This window comes from Diceros bicornis, chromosome 4 (genome assembly GCF_020826845.1).
Source record: "Diceros bicornis minor isolate mBicDic1 chromosome 4, mDicBic1.mat.cur, whole genome shotgun sequence".
Taxonomy (NCBI): domain Eukaryota; kingdom Metazoa; phylum Chordata; class Mammalia; order Perissodactyla; family Rhinocerotidae; genus Diceros; species Diceros bicornis.
This window is the reverse complement of record NC_080743.1, coordinates 78468879-78485632: the sequence shown is the minus strand read 5'-3', so window position 1 is coordinate 78485632 and position 16754 is coordinate 78468879. Positions and strand designations below refer to the sequence as shown.

Sequence of the window (16754 nt, the reverse complement as noted above, 5' to 3'; positions counted from 1 at the left end):
AATAGGATGAGGCCTAATCCGTCATTTGTCTAAATGGAAAATGAAGCTCCTCTGCTTTCCGTTCATGAGTCTTTTTCTTCCTCTCCTGAATCCCATTCTCCTCCTTTCTCAAGCTTTAGGGCCTCCAGATCCCACTTCCTCCTCCCTTCTATTCAAACCCGCTCACAGGACATCTATGGATCTTAGTGCCGATTTAAGATACGGTATTTCCTCTGGGTGGTCAGTGTGCTTTGAAACTTGACCTCTCTTTAGGGAACCCAAGATATTTTATCTCCTGTGAGATGTCATACAGGCATTTTCCGGGCACTGGGATCCCGTCAAGGCCCCTGATATCCCTTCAGGGCAGGTTGTCACCTATGTGAATGACCAGCTCCACCTGCAGAGCAGGAGGGCCAGAGTGGCGGGGGCTGGCCTCTTGGTCCAGGAAGCTGAGACTGGGAAGTGGGTTACAGGAGAAAGGGTTGACTCCAGAAATGTGTTACTTACCCATATATCTTTGCGTGCTGTGGAAAATAAAAATAGTACTTTTTTTTCCTGGATGGAAGTAGTTTTTCCCACTGAAAATCTAAATGTAATTTTAATGATTCTCAATGGGATCTGAGAAAGGTCTTAGATTTTCAAGTCCCTATTTATTATAGAGTAACTGGTAACAGATAAAATGCTATGTATTATTTTACATTTCTAACAGTTTCATGACTTTCCCTCAACATTTAGCTATTTGTAGAAACTAAATAAAGCTGGAAACTTTATCTTGCAATATCACACTACTATAATTAAAATGGTATGACATGAGGTAGATAGAAGTAGCATTTTTTTATGGCTTCTAGTTTACATGGGAGGTAGCATCTTCATTTGCAGCTACCAGTTCTCTTCTCTTTGGCTTCATTAATAAAGCTACCTAGCTCTGCCTTTCTTTCCCACAGGCTCCTTCTGGGTCTCCAGTGACTCTGCTTCCACCTGTCTCCTCATCAGAGGCCTTTGATCCTTACCCCTCTCTTACCATCCACTCTCCCTTTTTTCTCACACTGTCAATCACTGATCCATGGCGATGACAGCCAAACTCTTTTCTAGAAGAGTAGTTCTCAAAGTGTGGTCAGCAGACCCTTGGGAGTCCCCATGTCGGGGATCAGAACTGGCCCACTCAAAACATGTCTCTTTACCCTGATTATTTTCAAGAACAAAAGACTCTGGAAGAAACTTTGTCCTCGCTCCCACTAACTGCCTAAAAGAGTTTAAGATAGAAGGCCTGTCCCCAGCACAGGCCATCACCATAGATAACTCTGAGTATGGATAGACTGGGAGGGTCCTTGCTATGCCCATTCTTATCAAGGCTCTGAAAACCAAGTAAAAGTAGAAGTTATGCTTTGTAGGAGACATTTACATTTATAAGGGAAATCTCCATTTGTAAAAGTATCTCCCTCTCTGTACCAGGAAGAAGGGGGGATGACCTCATCTCTAGAAACTCTTATCAGTGCAGAAGGCAAAGACTTAAATCTGCATATCAGCCTTACTCTTCTTTACTGTGCTTTTCTGGTAATTTCCCATAACTGACTCCCCCAACCCCCAACATTCTTCTTTGTTTTTAGCTGAAGATAGTATTTTAAGATGAGAACCTCTGCCATTTTCTTGAGTTACCCAGTTTCCTGGGTTTCTCCCATGTATACACGTTATAAAGCTTTGTTTGATTTTTTTCCTGCTATTCAGTCTCATGTCAATTTAATTTGTAGCCCAGCCAGAAAGGACTCAGAGTGGGTAGAGGATAGTCTTCCTCCCCTACACCCAAGAACATTTTCAGGGAATCCATGTCAAAACTCTTTAATAATAATAGAAAGAAGTTATTTGCCTTTTTCACTGTGTTGACATGTGCTCCCATGGTGCAAAGGCAGTGATGGATAAAACTGCTGGTGCCTTAGCCCAAATCAGGGCCAAGACACCAACTGTACCACTGGTGAAATTGGCAAACAGTTAGCCATTGATGATTAAGTAGCTAGGAACTAAACTTTTTTTTTTTTCCTTTTTGCAATTCCTGGTTATAGCTTTTAACTGTTTACCCACCCATTGTTAACTGTGCTGTTTATGCAATATGCTATCTGACTCCCACTAGGTTCCTATAGATAACATCTCCCTGGAGCCTGGATCACCATGGTAATGGGTGTTTGAGCTGTTTTTCAGGAATTAGAACCCCTTGTCCACTTCAGGCCAGTTGAGACCACCAAGCCATCGACTGGGCCCATGCAGATGTCCGATAAGCGACCTTTTGATGTCAAGAGGCTAAAAACTCCACCCTCAGGTCATGCTGATGCCGCCATTTTGTGAACATGCGTCCTATGAAGAGGCATGAAGTCTGACTACGCTTGCACAGATCATCAATTACCTCACCTCTCCTCACCTCCAATCATCTATATCCACATTTCAGACCACCTTGCCCCCTCCCCCATAAATATCCCTGAGTCCTCATTATCGGGGAGTTGGATTTGAGACTTTTCTCCCATTTTCCTCACTTGGCTGCCTTGTGATTAAACCCTCTCTCTCTGCAATCTCTTCATCTCAGTGATTGGCTTTCTGGGTGACAGGCAAAAATGAACCTGGTTCGGTAACACTGGTGGTCACTGGATTGTTCACCACAGTGCATTTGTGGTTTAAAAAAAAAGTCAATTTCACCTAAGACTATCCTCAATGAAGGAGTAAGAGCTACTGAATCCTGAACTTTGGGTACACGACGTTTTACTATTGTGTGACGAAATAAGAAGTACGCATAACACACTTCTGCCACACACCAAAGTATGATGGCTGTTTAGAGGAAAAGCACTTGTACAATTATTTGAGTTGCAAGCCGAACTAGAGGCTTATTTTCATAGAACAATTTTTACCTGAAAGAACGAATGGCAGATAAATTATGGTCATTCAGACTTGGGTATTTGGCAGGCATTTTCTCAAAAAGCAATGAAGTGAGTCTGTCATTTCAAGAAACAACTGACAGAATTTTTACCCAATGATAAGAAACAAATTATCAAACTAAAATTAGCATTTTGAAAAACCTGCATCTGCCAAAACAAGTTTTAGAAAATTTGTATGAGCTTGACTGTTTCCCAGTACTTAAAAGACTTTCTGATGAGATCACAGGTATTAACAAATGTGATTTGTCTGGCATTACGTAATGAAATATATTTTGGAAGAGCTGCATAATTCAGTGAAATATTTTCCAAATGCCAATGCATAATGTTACAGAATCATGCATGGTTAAAGATCTATTTAAAAGTACAAGACAGGGGACAGCCCTGTGGCTTAGCAATTAAGTGCGTGCGCTCCGCTACTGGCGGCCCAGGTTCGGATCCCGGGCACGCACCGACACACCGCTTCTCCAGCCATGCTGAAGGGGGGAGAAAACAAATAAAGTACAAGACAGACCATTAGAGAGAGAGTGTGTGTGTGTGTGTGTGTGTGTGTGGAAGGTCAGCCCTGAGCTAACATCCATGCTAATCCTCCTCTTTTTGCTGAGGAAGATCGGCTCTGAGCTAACATCTATTGCCAATCCTCCTCCTTTTTTTCTTTTCCCCCCAAAGCCCTGGTAGATAGTTGTATGTCATAGCTGCACATCCTTCTAGCCGCTGTATGTGGGACGCTGCCCCAGCATGGCCGAAGTGGTGTGTTTGTGCGTGCCCGGGATCTGAACCCGGGCCACCAGCAGCAGAGCGTGCGCACTCAACCGCTAAGCCACGGGCCGGTCCCCAGACCATTAGATTTTAATGTAACAAAGTAAGAAAAGTTTATTGATATGCTTTCAGATTCCACATAGCAACTAACCCTTAAGACACTACCAGTTCAAATTTTGACACAGAATTAAAAATATCTGTAGTTATCTGAAAAAGCTCTTAAGATAATTCTCCTTTTCCAACTCCACATGTGTGCAAGGCTTTTCCCCAAAAACGTCAAAATAGTATATCTCCACAGATCGAATGGAGAATCTGATATGAGAATCCAGCTGTCTTCTATAAAGCCCAACATTAAAGAGTTGTGCACTCTTTAAACATTAAAAAGTATCACTCTTCTCACTACATTTGTTTTTGTTTTTGAAAAGTTATTTTTCATAAAAATGTAATTTATGTTAAGATGTAGTGAAGTTATTTTTAAACGAATAAAATAGTTTTGTTTTAGTTTCTAATATGCTAAATATCAACAGCTATAACTCACAAAAACAAAAGTTCTTTGGGCTCCTTAGTGATTTTTTTTTTCCATTTGGCTTTTTTATTTTTTTGTTTGCTGAGGAAGATCAGCCCTGAGCTACTATCTGTGCCAATCCTCCTCCACTTTATATGTGGGTCGCCACCTCAGCATGGCTGTCGCTATAGATCCATACCTGAGATCTGAACCCAGGAACCTGGGCCACGAAAGCAGAGCATGCCGAACTTCACCATTACGCCACAGGGCCAGCCCCCTAAATGACTTTTAAGTGTAAAAGAATTCTGAGACCAAAACCTTTGGGAGTCACAGCCCTAGACCAATCAATCATCTAGCCTCCAGTCTCAATTACAATTTCCTTCATAGTCCCCAACCAGTTTATTAGTACACAGGATGAGCTTTGGGGGGATCTGGAGTGGGCAGCCCCTGCCTGGTCTGATTTGAACAGCATAGGCACCACTCCCCTCCTCTCCAAATATCTTCTCTATTGACCCCCACCACAGGACCTCAAATTTTCCTCATTGTTATTCTTTTGATATGAATCACTTGAACTTTTTCTCTCCAAATCTAAATACATATAAGTGGTAGTACATCGCTAGGTACCAGTCACTAATGCATAAAAATAGTAGCCACCTTTTGAGTGCTATGTCAAGCTTTATGCTAAATACTTTTCATGTATTATTCTCATTTAATCTTACAAAGAGTGCATGTTTATTGTACCCTATTTTTCACTGAAGAAACTTCCAGATTGGTTTTATTATATTAATCAGCAAGGCCTCGAGGAAAAGTGACGCATACTATGGGATGTAAGGTACAATACAGGCACATGCTACCGGGAGAGAAAGATAGAGAAGAGCCTGAAGCTTAGGTGTCGTGTCCCATGACGGCTCCTTGCAGGCAGCCCATGTGCCCAATGCGGGGGCACCAAAGTAAGGAAAGGAGATGAAGCCCTCGATGCTTTGCTGTTTTAGCCCTGACCTTGGTTTGACTCTGTTTCCTTGTGTTCCACAAACCACCTCTCTGGCCATTCTGAAATCATATAATCCTTTTCCACTCTCCACGTGTACCTAAGTATCAGAACTTAAAATTTAAAACAAAAAAAGCCATACAAAATTAACATTAAAAAAATAAATTTATTTCAAATCTGAAATACTGAAGAACAAGCATACGGATAAATAATACAAAAAGCAAAAACTAGAACATTAAAAAAGACTGAAGACAGACAGACATTCTTCCAGCAACACTCTTGAGTTAACGCCTAAACATATTTTTAAAGACATTTCTCCAACATTCAGAAAAGGCAAAAGCTATATTATTTGCAACATTTATAAACGCAACAGCTTCTGAAAATATCCAGTTTCTTTCTGAAATCATTGATTAAAATTTACACAAGTGATGGTTACCCAACATTTTCCAAAGATATGACAAAGAATTATATGACATTCTGGTTTGACATATAACAGACAACTGTAATTCAAAATACAGAAAAATTATCAATTCATTTTGTGTTTTGTCACATGATCATATTTCATCTTTTCTAATCAACAAGGAAAAATACAGATGACATATATGTATATCTTTTCAGAAATAAAGTATTCCAACTTTTATCTATAACTTATTCAAAACCTCAGGAACTCAACAAGTACATCATTATGTTAAACAACATAGAGAGTTTAAAAACAAAAACAATTATTTAGAGAAGGGACCTTAAGTACATTTTTGGCCATAAAGCCTGTGATATAAATAATAAGGAAGGTAATGATTCAGCATATTCTGCCTGAGCAACCACCAACTGAATAAAAAGGCTAAAAACAGATTTTAAATTCCCTGGATCTACAAAGTAACAATCACCACTGTCTATCCAATTGTCTAGAGAATTCTTCTCTGGCTAGATTTAAATTCTTGTGCTACAATGATTTGGTCTACCTCATGATGAAAGCATTGAAGATTCACAAAAGATCTTTGAGATTAAATTGAACACATGCATTATATGCACGAGGAAATGCTGCCAGGAGAAACAGATCCAGGACACAGACCTGGACTTCCTGATTCCCAGCTAAGTTCTGCCAACACACTCTCCAAGGTAAGAGTCTACATAATTTACTGTTGTTTGATTACAGAGAATGTTACAGTTTGAATATAAAGCAACATATATACTATGCTCAAATCAGAATTGCTAATTCACTTCAAGGGTATTCAAAGACATACCTGATGGCTTTCTTTTTGTTTATGTGGACATAATATAAATATTATGGCTGCTTAAATGTCATTACTCATAAGATACTCTCTATCAGCTTAGAGAGTCAGGACATGAATAATATTCAAATTCTCACTGTAAACAAAATGCAGCGGTAGGCACTGTGCAAACACATTTGGTCCTATTCTCCTTGCCCTGAGCATGTAAAAGAGCAGACTCTTCCAACAGTATGGAGACTACGTACACTCTGTGGTGAAGAGAAGAATCCACTCCCCCAACACTGAGGGAGCACATACCTGGGCAAAGTTCTCCTCAAAGGAGAATGACCATAAAAAATGGTACTGAGAATTAGGACAGATGGCATTTCAAGAGGTCTCCACTGAATGGGAACCTAGGGTATCTTAAGTTATTATAGACTCCTTATCTCAGGAATCTTCAAGGCAAAAGTATAAGGTGTGATACAAAAAATCATGAAAAAGCCAATAACATACAGGATGGAGTTTTCTTACTAGAAAGTTATATACTGAAAAAACGAGAGTAAAAAAGGCAATGGGTACAAAACTACTCTATTTCAAGTTGGAGTGAAAAAACATAGCGGTAGCATTTATACCATGACAGGAAGGCAGCACAGAGAGAAACTGAAGATAATGAGCCTGCGCCCGGGCTCCTTGGCTTAAATAGAACATAAGTCTAAAACCAAAGCCATGGGTTCAATCTGTACACAGAAGAGTCCTTATAGCCACTGACAGTGTCCGCTACAGAGCACTCTGTGACAAGAAGATAAGAAACGGGAAAAATCTTAGAGGTCATCCGAAGTCTCATTCCAATACTGTCCTTTGTGGCTTAGGAGGGTCATGTTGGCATACTGAGGGGGCTTGGACAGTTGGTAAGAACAGTGGAAAGAGAGCCAATTAGGAATATATTGCATACTTGGTTCCACTGGATATTTTCATATATAAACTGCGTGTACTCTTATGTGACTTAAAGGCATTAGCCCTCAATATTATTTTAAAGCCTTCTAAGCTTCCACTCTCTACAAAAAAGGAAAACACTTACTTTTGAAGCTTACTTTCAGATCGACAATTTAACACTAAAAATGGGACATTCATTCTATAAATGGTAGTGTTAAAATGATGTAAGTGAAAATATTTTTAGTAAGATATTGCTTAAATTAACAATTAAGCAAAACAGTAATAACATTTAGGAGTCATATAATAATAATTTTCAACCAAGTGTCCATGCCCCATAATCTATAAACCAAGCCTTACTGCTCAATTATCACATGATATTAACTTTTCCTTTCACCTTAAATTGCTGATTCTGACGACTTAGACATCATAATAGTTTTTGATTCTTGATCTGTGGGACTATCAACTGGTACCTGTAGAAAGAATCAGAAAATAAATGCATAGTATCTGGCATATGCCATTATGACAGATAAACAGGTGGCTCAGGAATAAAAAACAGCTGACTAGATAGATCGGTTTCACACTTATTCTATGCACACATTTCTCAACAGTATAGTCACAAAAATACTCATTACTTACAGCTTTAATATCGCCATTTGCAATTCCTATATTTATATTGTGTCTTCTCAGATCAGACTTGATTAATGCTAAAACAGAGAAGCATCAATGGAGTTACCATAGAGTATATATGAATATACTTTTCTCTAAGCAGTGCAAAGTCCTTTTGGATATTGTCAAATTTAGCACACTACAGTACCATAATATTCAATAGCAATCTCGTAGCCTGAAAAAATAACAGTACCTCTCTAAGCCACCAACTTAATTAGCAAGTCATTCATTAGTGAACACATACAGGATGCTAGGAACCAAAGACACAAAGATCAAAAGTGCCACTTCTTTCCCTAAAGGATCCTCTGATCTAGGGAAATACTGACATGCAAACATTATAACATTGTAGGAGAAGTGCAATGATGCAGGTATGTAAAAGTTGTAGTGGGAGCACGGGAGAAAAAATGCCTATGTCAGCCAAAGGAAATCAGAGAAGGCTTGCCAGAGGACACACATTTGAATTGAACTTGAAAAATGAGGAGGAACTTATCGAGCAGGGAAGAGGAGAGAGGAAGGCATTCTAGGCAGGCAGAAAAAAGTATATGCAAAAAGAAATCAGGACAGAAAGAGTATAACCTGTTCTTGGCACTAGAGGTAGTCTGAGATCACTGGAGCATCAAGTACAACAGGGAGGTGGCAGGAAATAAGGCTGGGTTTGAGGTATCGTGTACACCGTGTAAAGGAGTTGACACTACATCTGAGTAGGGAAAGACACTATCAGGCCTACATGTTAGGGAGCTCAACCTAGCAGCTCTGTGGAGGATGATCATCAGCAACAAGACCAGAGGCAGGAATGTCAGACAAGAGGCTTTAATTCTGCTGAGATGGCAATCCTGAACGTGAGAAATGGTGATACAGGGACAGATTTCAGAGATATTTTAGGATAGAACCAACATGGTTTGGTGATTTGACAGAATATGAAAAATGGAGGGAAGGAAGAAAGAAAGAAGTGGGTGACTTAGAGTTTTCCTGCTTGAGCAATGAATGGATGGTGGTCTTGGTTACTGAAACTGAAAATGCAAGAGGAATAGGTGTGGTGGGAAGATGGTAAGTTTAGTTCTTTTTTTGCTTGAGGAAGATTCGCCCTGAGCTGATATCTGTGCAGTCTTCCTTCATTTTGTATGTGGGTCACTGCCACAGCATGGTCGCTGATGAGTGGTGTAGGTCTGCACCCGGGAACTGAACCTGGGCTGCTGAAGCAGAGCGCACAGAACTTAACCACTAGGCCTTGGGGCCAGTCCCAGTAAGTTTAGTTCTGGGCAGCCTGTGCTATCAGATGCCCATAGGACATCTAGGTCTGAAGACAGATATATAACTGGATATACTGGTCTGAAATGTAAAAGAGATCAGGGTCTGGAGATAAAGATTTGAAAGTTATTAGTGTTAAAGTGGTAAAGCCATAGACTGCTCAAGGAGAGTGTAAAATAAGACAAGAAGATACAAGCTTGTGGATAATTAAGTAATCTAATCAGTCAGATAGCAAAGTAAAAATAAAAGATGAAAGTAACATCAATGTTCTAAAAGTTAGTCTAATGCTTCCTTTGAAATTCACACTGCCCCTTGTAATTCTGCTCCATTATTGATACCAATGTTTCAGAAATTCAGATATTTATGCTGAGCTAATTGGATATATGTCAATATGGCCTTTCTGAATGCATTTAAATGATTTTAAAGAAACTGGTGATGTTGTGGAATGAGACCATATTTAAAAGCAGTTTAGACATTAAAACACTATGCTGCTTTAAATTGCAGCAGTGATCGCCATTGACTAATCAGCTCTACAATGTTGTACAATTCACCAAATCAAAGAGGCTACCCACTCATTTTTTAATAAGGAGGAAATGTGTATTTCTTTTACTAATTATAGAATTAATACTAATTATAGAATTTAGAAACACTATGTATGGCATTATCACCCACTTTTTTCAATGGACACAAGTGGGCTAAGGACAAATAATATGCTTTACAGAGAGCTGTTAGCCTTGCAAAAGCAAAATGCACTGCATTCAAATGCCAATTTCTATGTCAAAACAAGAACTTCCGGCAACTCTAGGAAAAAAAAAATGTAACAAGAAAAGGTACCACCTTTATCACACCTCAGGAATTTCTTGCCCCCTTTCCTGTCTAGACAATATATGAATACTGGATATATAAACCCATCACACTCTGCTCAGTAAAATTCTCAACAGTTGAGGTAAATTAATTAGCATTTTTAGATGGTAAAAGTATCAATGTAAAACAATTTTAAAGATCTTTTTTTTTTAACCTCTTAATTAGTTTTCTAGACTTGATTTATTTGAATTAACATTTATGAATCTGATTATAAAAATAATGTGAAAACAGAGTACCAAACTGCTCCCTTTTTTGGTCCAACAATCCAACAATAACAGGCAATTTGACAGACATATGTTACTTTCCTGGAACTTAAGAACCAACACAGAATTATTTATGACAGATCAGTAGTAGTTAAGGCAGTTAATGTATTACATGTTTCACAGTTTTGTATGCTTTCTTCTACTAACTGAAACGAACAAGGGAAACAACTCCCCCATGGTAGCATGTTTTTCTTTGAGGACACAGGTTACATTCGCTCTCTTTGAATGTAATGAATGAAGACTGACCTTAGGTGCTTGTGTTTTTCCAAAATAAATGTTTACCACTGGTAAGACTTCATATTGGGGCTTTCAAAAAGAATGATCAGGTAGTCAATAAACATAAAAAGAAGCCTTGATTCACATCTTTCTGACAGGCCTGTCTCTCATGTTGGTAAAGGAATGCAGAAAGAAATTAACAAAGGGAAATAACAGTAGAAGACAACATGGAGCTGGAAGCACTGCTGGACGTAAGTCTTGTTTCTAAATCCGTTTTTACACTTATGTGCCTGGACAAACTATGGATAAAAGTTCTTTTACATACCCGTTCTCTACAGATTGGGCACTAGTCTCCCACCCACATCTACTCTGATTACAGTCACGTGCTGCATAACGACGTTTTGGTCAACTGACCGCATACACAACGACGGTGCCATAAGATCAGTACTCTATAGCCCAGGTGTGCAGTAGGCTACACCACCTAGGTTTGTGTAAATACATTCTATGATGTTCACACAATGACAAAATCACCGAATGATGCACTTTTCAGAAGGTATCCTTGTTAAGCGACGCATGACTATATACCTAAGAAGTGTAAGAAGTGGCTAACCATTCCACACGCTGTTTCCACCACCACCATCTGACTTCTCACTGCCACTGTCACATTATAATAACAGCTAACGTGGGCCGGCCCCGTGGCTTAGCGGTTAAGTGCGCATGCTCCGCTACCGGCGGCCTGGGTTCGGATCCCGGGCGCGCACCGACGCACCGCTTCTCTGGCCATGCTGAGGCCGCGTCCCACATACAGCAACTAGAAGGATGTGCAACTATGACATACAACTATCTACTGGGGCTTTGAGGGAAATAAATAAATAAATAAAATCTTAAAAAAAAAAAAATAATAACAGCTAACGTGACTAGGTACGTCCTAGGTGCCAGGCACCGTACGAGGAGCTTTTCACGAATCACGTCAGTTTATCCTCACAGCAACTCTCTAAGGCAGACTTTTTAATACCTTATGATATAAATGAGGAAAGGAGGATTTGAGAGGTTAAGAAACTTGTCTAAAGTCACACAGCTAGTGAGCGGCAGAATCAGAACTTGAGGCCGGGTCTGCCCACTCCAGGTCTTGACTGACTTTTGATACAACGGTTTTGTTTTCAACGCATAGTAAGTGTATTGAGTTTGAAACCTGAAAAACGAACTAATAGACTCATATCCTTGGAAGAAAACAAATAATATCCTGCTTTTTATCTCATTTTTTTTTTGAGTTCTGCCAAGCCACTGAGAATCAATATACACAAAAATATAAAGACAACATGACATGAGGACTTTGTCAGAAAAATACCCTAATTTACCTGTTAAAATGCTGCCTATAAACATCCAAACACAGAGGAAAATGTTTCCTGCCTTAGGACCATAGTTTGATGTGAGCATTCCTTGAACCAATGTGAATAAAATTCCAAATGTCTAAAATAAAATGAGAAATAATTTTTATTAAGTTTACTTCTTTAACATAACTGTTATGTTTTCCCCAGAACTTTTCTTAACTATTTTATTCATATGATTTGGCTTCTAGAAACATTCATTGAAAGGTGGAATTTTTAAAACAAAAACTATGGTCAAACTCATTATCCAATAGAATATTCGGTAAACTAACCATCTTCAGTTTAAGAGAAATCAGAGGTTTACCTGCGCAGCAGCATTAAGGAGACCAGAGGAAGTACCTTCAGATTCTGGGTAAGTGATCTCAACAGCAAATTCGAAACCCAAGGGGAGGTAACCAGTCATGAAGAAACTAAGAAAACCAATCCAGAATTACAGAAAGAATTAACAGGACAGTATCACATATTGAGGCAATCCAATCATTCTACTTCTCAGCCTTATTCTAATGATCAAATAAGCGAACATTTTGAAGTTGATATGAAAGTAAGGCACTATTATTACTCACCAACCAGCCCAACGTCATGAGAACTGAGAAGCCAAACAATTCCTAATTTTTTTTGTTCTGAGAAAAATTTACCTCGTTTTCTTTTTTTTGTTTTCTTTTTGGTGAGGAAGATTCGCCTTGAGCTAACATCTGTGCCAATCTTCCTCTATTTTTTTTTTATGTGGGTTGCTGCCACAGCATGGCCACCAACAAGTGGTGTAGGCCCGCACCCAAGAACTGAACCTGGGCCACTGAAGTGGAGTATGCCGAACCTAACCACGAGGCCACGGGGCTGGCCCCTACCTTTAGTTTTCTAAGTTGTCTTTCTACGTAAATAAAGTTACCTGGATTAAGTAAGGCTTATCCGTTTTTCACCTATAGATCAAAAAACAATTTTAAACTAGTTTTTATATTTCTAAAGAATTATACATTTATATGCACAGGCTAGATCCTTTAAAGTTTAAAATATTAAAGAACCTTTGGATAAACTTTAAAAATTAAAAACCATAGTAACAATACTTCAGAATTATAATAGTATGCTGTCATTCCTCCTAAACTCATTTGATGCTTACCCAAGCACCCCTCCAGTAATAAACACGATGATAATGTATCCAAGGTCCAACGTGCAAGTAAATATAACCATTCCAACAAAAGACAAAATGTAAACTGTCAGAGTAGTCTGTCTAAAACAAAAATAACAAAATTGTTAGTATTTTGTCTGATTTTCCTAGGCACATAAAAATCATCTGGCTAGCCATTGCTCTGTCCATACAGTACTAATTCTTTGGTCGTCTTCAAGATTAGGTTTTCCTTATCTATGGAAAATGTTTCCACTAGACCATGGACTTGAAAGCTTAAGATTTAAGATTCAGCAGACAATAAAACCCACACCATATCCAATGCTTAGGCAGGAAGGAATATTCATTTGGAAAAAATCATTTTTATACCACCAAATGGGATAGTTCCCTATTCATATTTCAAGATTCAAATTCCACCTCTTACAAAATGCCTTTCCTAACCACTGCAGTTTACAAGATTGTCTCTTTCTTCCAAACTCCCTTATCATTTTACTATCTACATAACTGGCACTTGATGGCTACTGGAAGAACTCAGGGCATCTATTTTAGTCTGTTATACTATTATTTAACTTTTCATATGTGAATGCTTTATTTTCCCCATTTAGACCACAAAGGTCTTAAGGACAGGGATCATATTTTCTTGCCACAATTCCTAGCTAAGAGCAACGCAAAACACAAGGAGTTTGGAAAATGAACGGCACTTACCCTGAGAAGCAAGCCAGGGTAACAAAGAACACACTTCTATGCCTATCAAGTTTTCTCATTATATAATGGACTAAAGACTATTAATAAATTTAATCCTTCATGTATGCTTGTAACAACGGGCCCTCTAGGACCAGTTCAACTGACCCCATCTTATCAACAGAGTAATTAAGAGTGGTTTTTCAGGAACTGAGACCCCTTGTCCAGTTCAGGCCAGTTGAGACCACCAACTCATCAACTGGGCCTGCGCAAGTGCTTGATAAGTGACCTTTTTGATGTCGAAGGGCTGAAAACTCCACCCTCAGATCATGCTAACACCACCATTTTGTGAGCATGCATCCTACGAAGAGCCGTGAAGCTTGACTATGCTTGTGCAGAGCATCAATTACCTCGCTTCTCCTTACCTCCAATCACCTATTCTCCACACTTCAGACCACCCTACACTTCATCTCATAAATTTTGTCCCAAGCCCTGGATCAGGGAGACAGATCTGAGAGCATATGCCTCCTGTCTCCTTGCAGATCAATCTCACAAAGATTTTCCCAAAGGCTGATGCCATAATAATTGGCTCTTTACGCAAATCAGGTGGTGAGCCCTTGCTTGGTAACGTGCTCCCTTCATCGACACATTAATGGGTTTCGATCTAAGCTGCCATTTCACAATAACAAAGCCGCAGCAAGTACTGTCTTAAATTATAGGAGAACTCTCTTGGAGAATTTCAAGATCAGAGGTATTCTGGAAGGGTGTAGAGAATGGTATCAAACAGATCTTGGGTCTTGAAAGGTGCATAGGACACAGTTCCACACTTGATTCATTCATTTCATTCCATTCATTCATTCACAGTTCCACTCATCCATTTCTCCCAAGCTATGTGAAGTTTACACCTGTTAAAAAGTGGAGCTATTCTTTTAAGGCCCAGTGCAAGAGATGCTGCCTCTGAAACCCCCTTCTGAGGCTCCCAGTTGGTATTCCTTTTTCTTATGTATTAGCATTTTGCTGGTGCCATATAGATGTACAATTAATACAACATGAAAACACTACATATTATATTATAGTTAAGTGGTGCTATGGTTTGGGGGCATGTTAGCTAAAAACTTTTTACCAAAAAAAGCCTATGCTCAATAACAATTTTTTAGCAGGAAAGAACTTTTGTTTGTTTTATGCTCACAACATGAGAAAACAGCAGTATAAAATTTCTGTCAAAAGTCAAATGTTTCTCAGAAAGGGCTTTTTTAAGAATAGAAATTCTAAAAAAATAGAAATACCACTTCTGAAGTGGTATGTAGGAGTATTATTAGAGGAGAAGAAGGTTCATTAGGAATCCAAGTTCCCAAAGTTGAAATAAATATGACCAATAAAATAAGACAATACATAGACTACAGAAACATTTGGAAGTGAAGGGAACCTAAGAGTGTCTAGAATCGAAGACTTTTAGTAATAGTACATCCAAAATTTCTCTCTTTTTTTTTTTTTTGTGAGGGACATTAGCCCTGGGCTAACATCCACGCCCATCTTCCTCCACTTTATATGGGATGCCACCACAGCATGGCTTCACAAGCAGTGTGTCGGTGGGCACCCAGGATCCGAACCTTGGGCTGCCACAGCCGAGCGCACGCACTTAAGCGCTATGCCACCGGGCTGGCCCCAATCCAAAATTTCTTAAAATAAAAAGCAAAGTCCTTTAAAATCAAAATACCTTAGGTTGTACACCATACATTTATCTATTTTCACTTACTTGTATGTTTTGGTATAATCCAGCCATAAGCCACAAAGAATGGAGCCCACCATTCCAGCTACTACCAGCGTTAGCCCAATCCTTCCAGCATTCACCTCTTCTCCCTTAAAAGAATTTTCTTAAGAAGTTAACCAGATACTTCTGATTCAAATAGATCCTTCACATTCCCATATCTTTTCATAATCAATGAAAATAATCAGATAAAATGAAGCATACAATAGGAAGATTCAGTCTATGTGTTAGGGTGAGGGGGGCAGGGGCAAGTAAAGCACATATAAAGGACATTCTACTTTAAAACTAGAAAAAAATCCCCTAAAATATAGGAAAAATCAAAAAGGAAATTCTTCCTGATCCTCCATGGTTAGAAGTACAATGATTTTTGTTAGAATTCTTAAGTAATTCACAGATGTCTGAAAAGAAGGTTAATCTGATAGCTTTTACATATTACAACTGCTTTCTCCTTTCAAAAACAAAGAGAGGTCAGAGCTGAGGCCGGCCCGGTGGCACAAGTGGTTAAGCGCGCGCGCTCCACTGTGGCGGCCAGGGGTTCGCCGGTTCGGATCCTGGGCGTGCACCGAGGCACCGCTTGTCAAGACATGCTGTGGCGGCGTCCCATATAAAGTAGAGGAAGATGGGCATGGATGTTAGCCCAGGGCCAGTCTTCCCCAGCAAAAAGAGGAGGATTGGCTGATGTTAGCTCAGGGCTGATCTTCCTCAAAAACAAAAGAAAACAAAACAAACAAACAAACAAACAAAAAAGAGAGGTCAGAGCTCGATATTTACTTCTTTATATTTGTGTTGGTTTCCCTTAAAATTTTTTCTTTTCTTTTTCCATATGACCTATCACACTATTTCTTTAAAAAAGAATAAAAGAAAAGAATTAGGTATTATCAAAGCAATAATAACTTCTGCTTTCCATCTTGTACATTTTATAAATTGTATTAAATGTATTCTCAATTAAAACAAATATATATCTTTTACAGCAACAAGGTCATAAATCTTTAATCTTATGATCCTGCTAACAGGAATTCTACTGCTAAAGAAAAATTCTGGGCCAGATGTTCAACAAGATATAGGTAGATGCTTACCTCATAATATGTCAGTATCATTTGATTTAATAATGTTGAGACTGAATAAAATGCTCCAGTCATGATACCTACAACAATAAACAGAAAACTATAAATGTACCATTAACTAGTTCATAAAGAGATAGGGACTACTCGGTGACAGTTGTGAAAATATATTGTGTTTCTCACACAGCTGAC

At 38.9% G+C, this 16754-nt stretch overlaps 1 protein-coding gene across 1 annotated transcript in view; it reads right to left on the bottom strand.

The window, feature by feature from the left end:
* Positions 1–5292: 5292 nt before the first annotated feature.
* FLVCR1 (FLVCR choline and heme transporter 1) overlaps positions 5293–16754 on the bottom strand; it is a 39488-nt gene continuing 28026 nt past the window's right edge. Inside the window, exons 4-10 of the mRNA XM_058539830.1 lie at positions 16578–16645; positions 15490–15593; positions 13047–13157; positions 12237–12342; positions 11903–12014; positions 7924–7991; positions 5293–7757 (exon numbers count right to left, since the gene is read on the bottom strand). Of these exons, the coding sequence (XP_058395813.1) occupies positions 7683–7757; positions 7924–7991; positions 11903–12014; positions 12237–12342; positions 13047–13157; positions 15490–15593; positions 16578–16645 (644 nt within the window). The 3' untranslated portion in view covers positions 5293–7682. The remainder of the gene's footprint in view (positions 7758–7923; positions 7992–11902; positions 12015–12236; positions 12343–13046; positions 13158–15489; positions 15594–16577; positions 16646–16754) is intronic.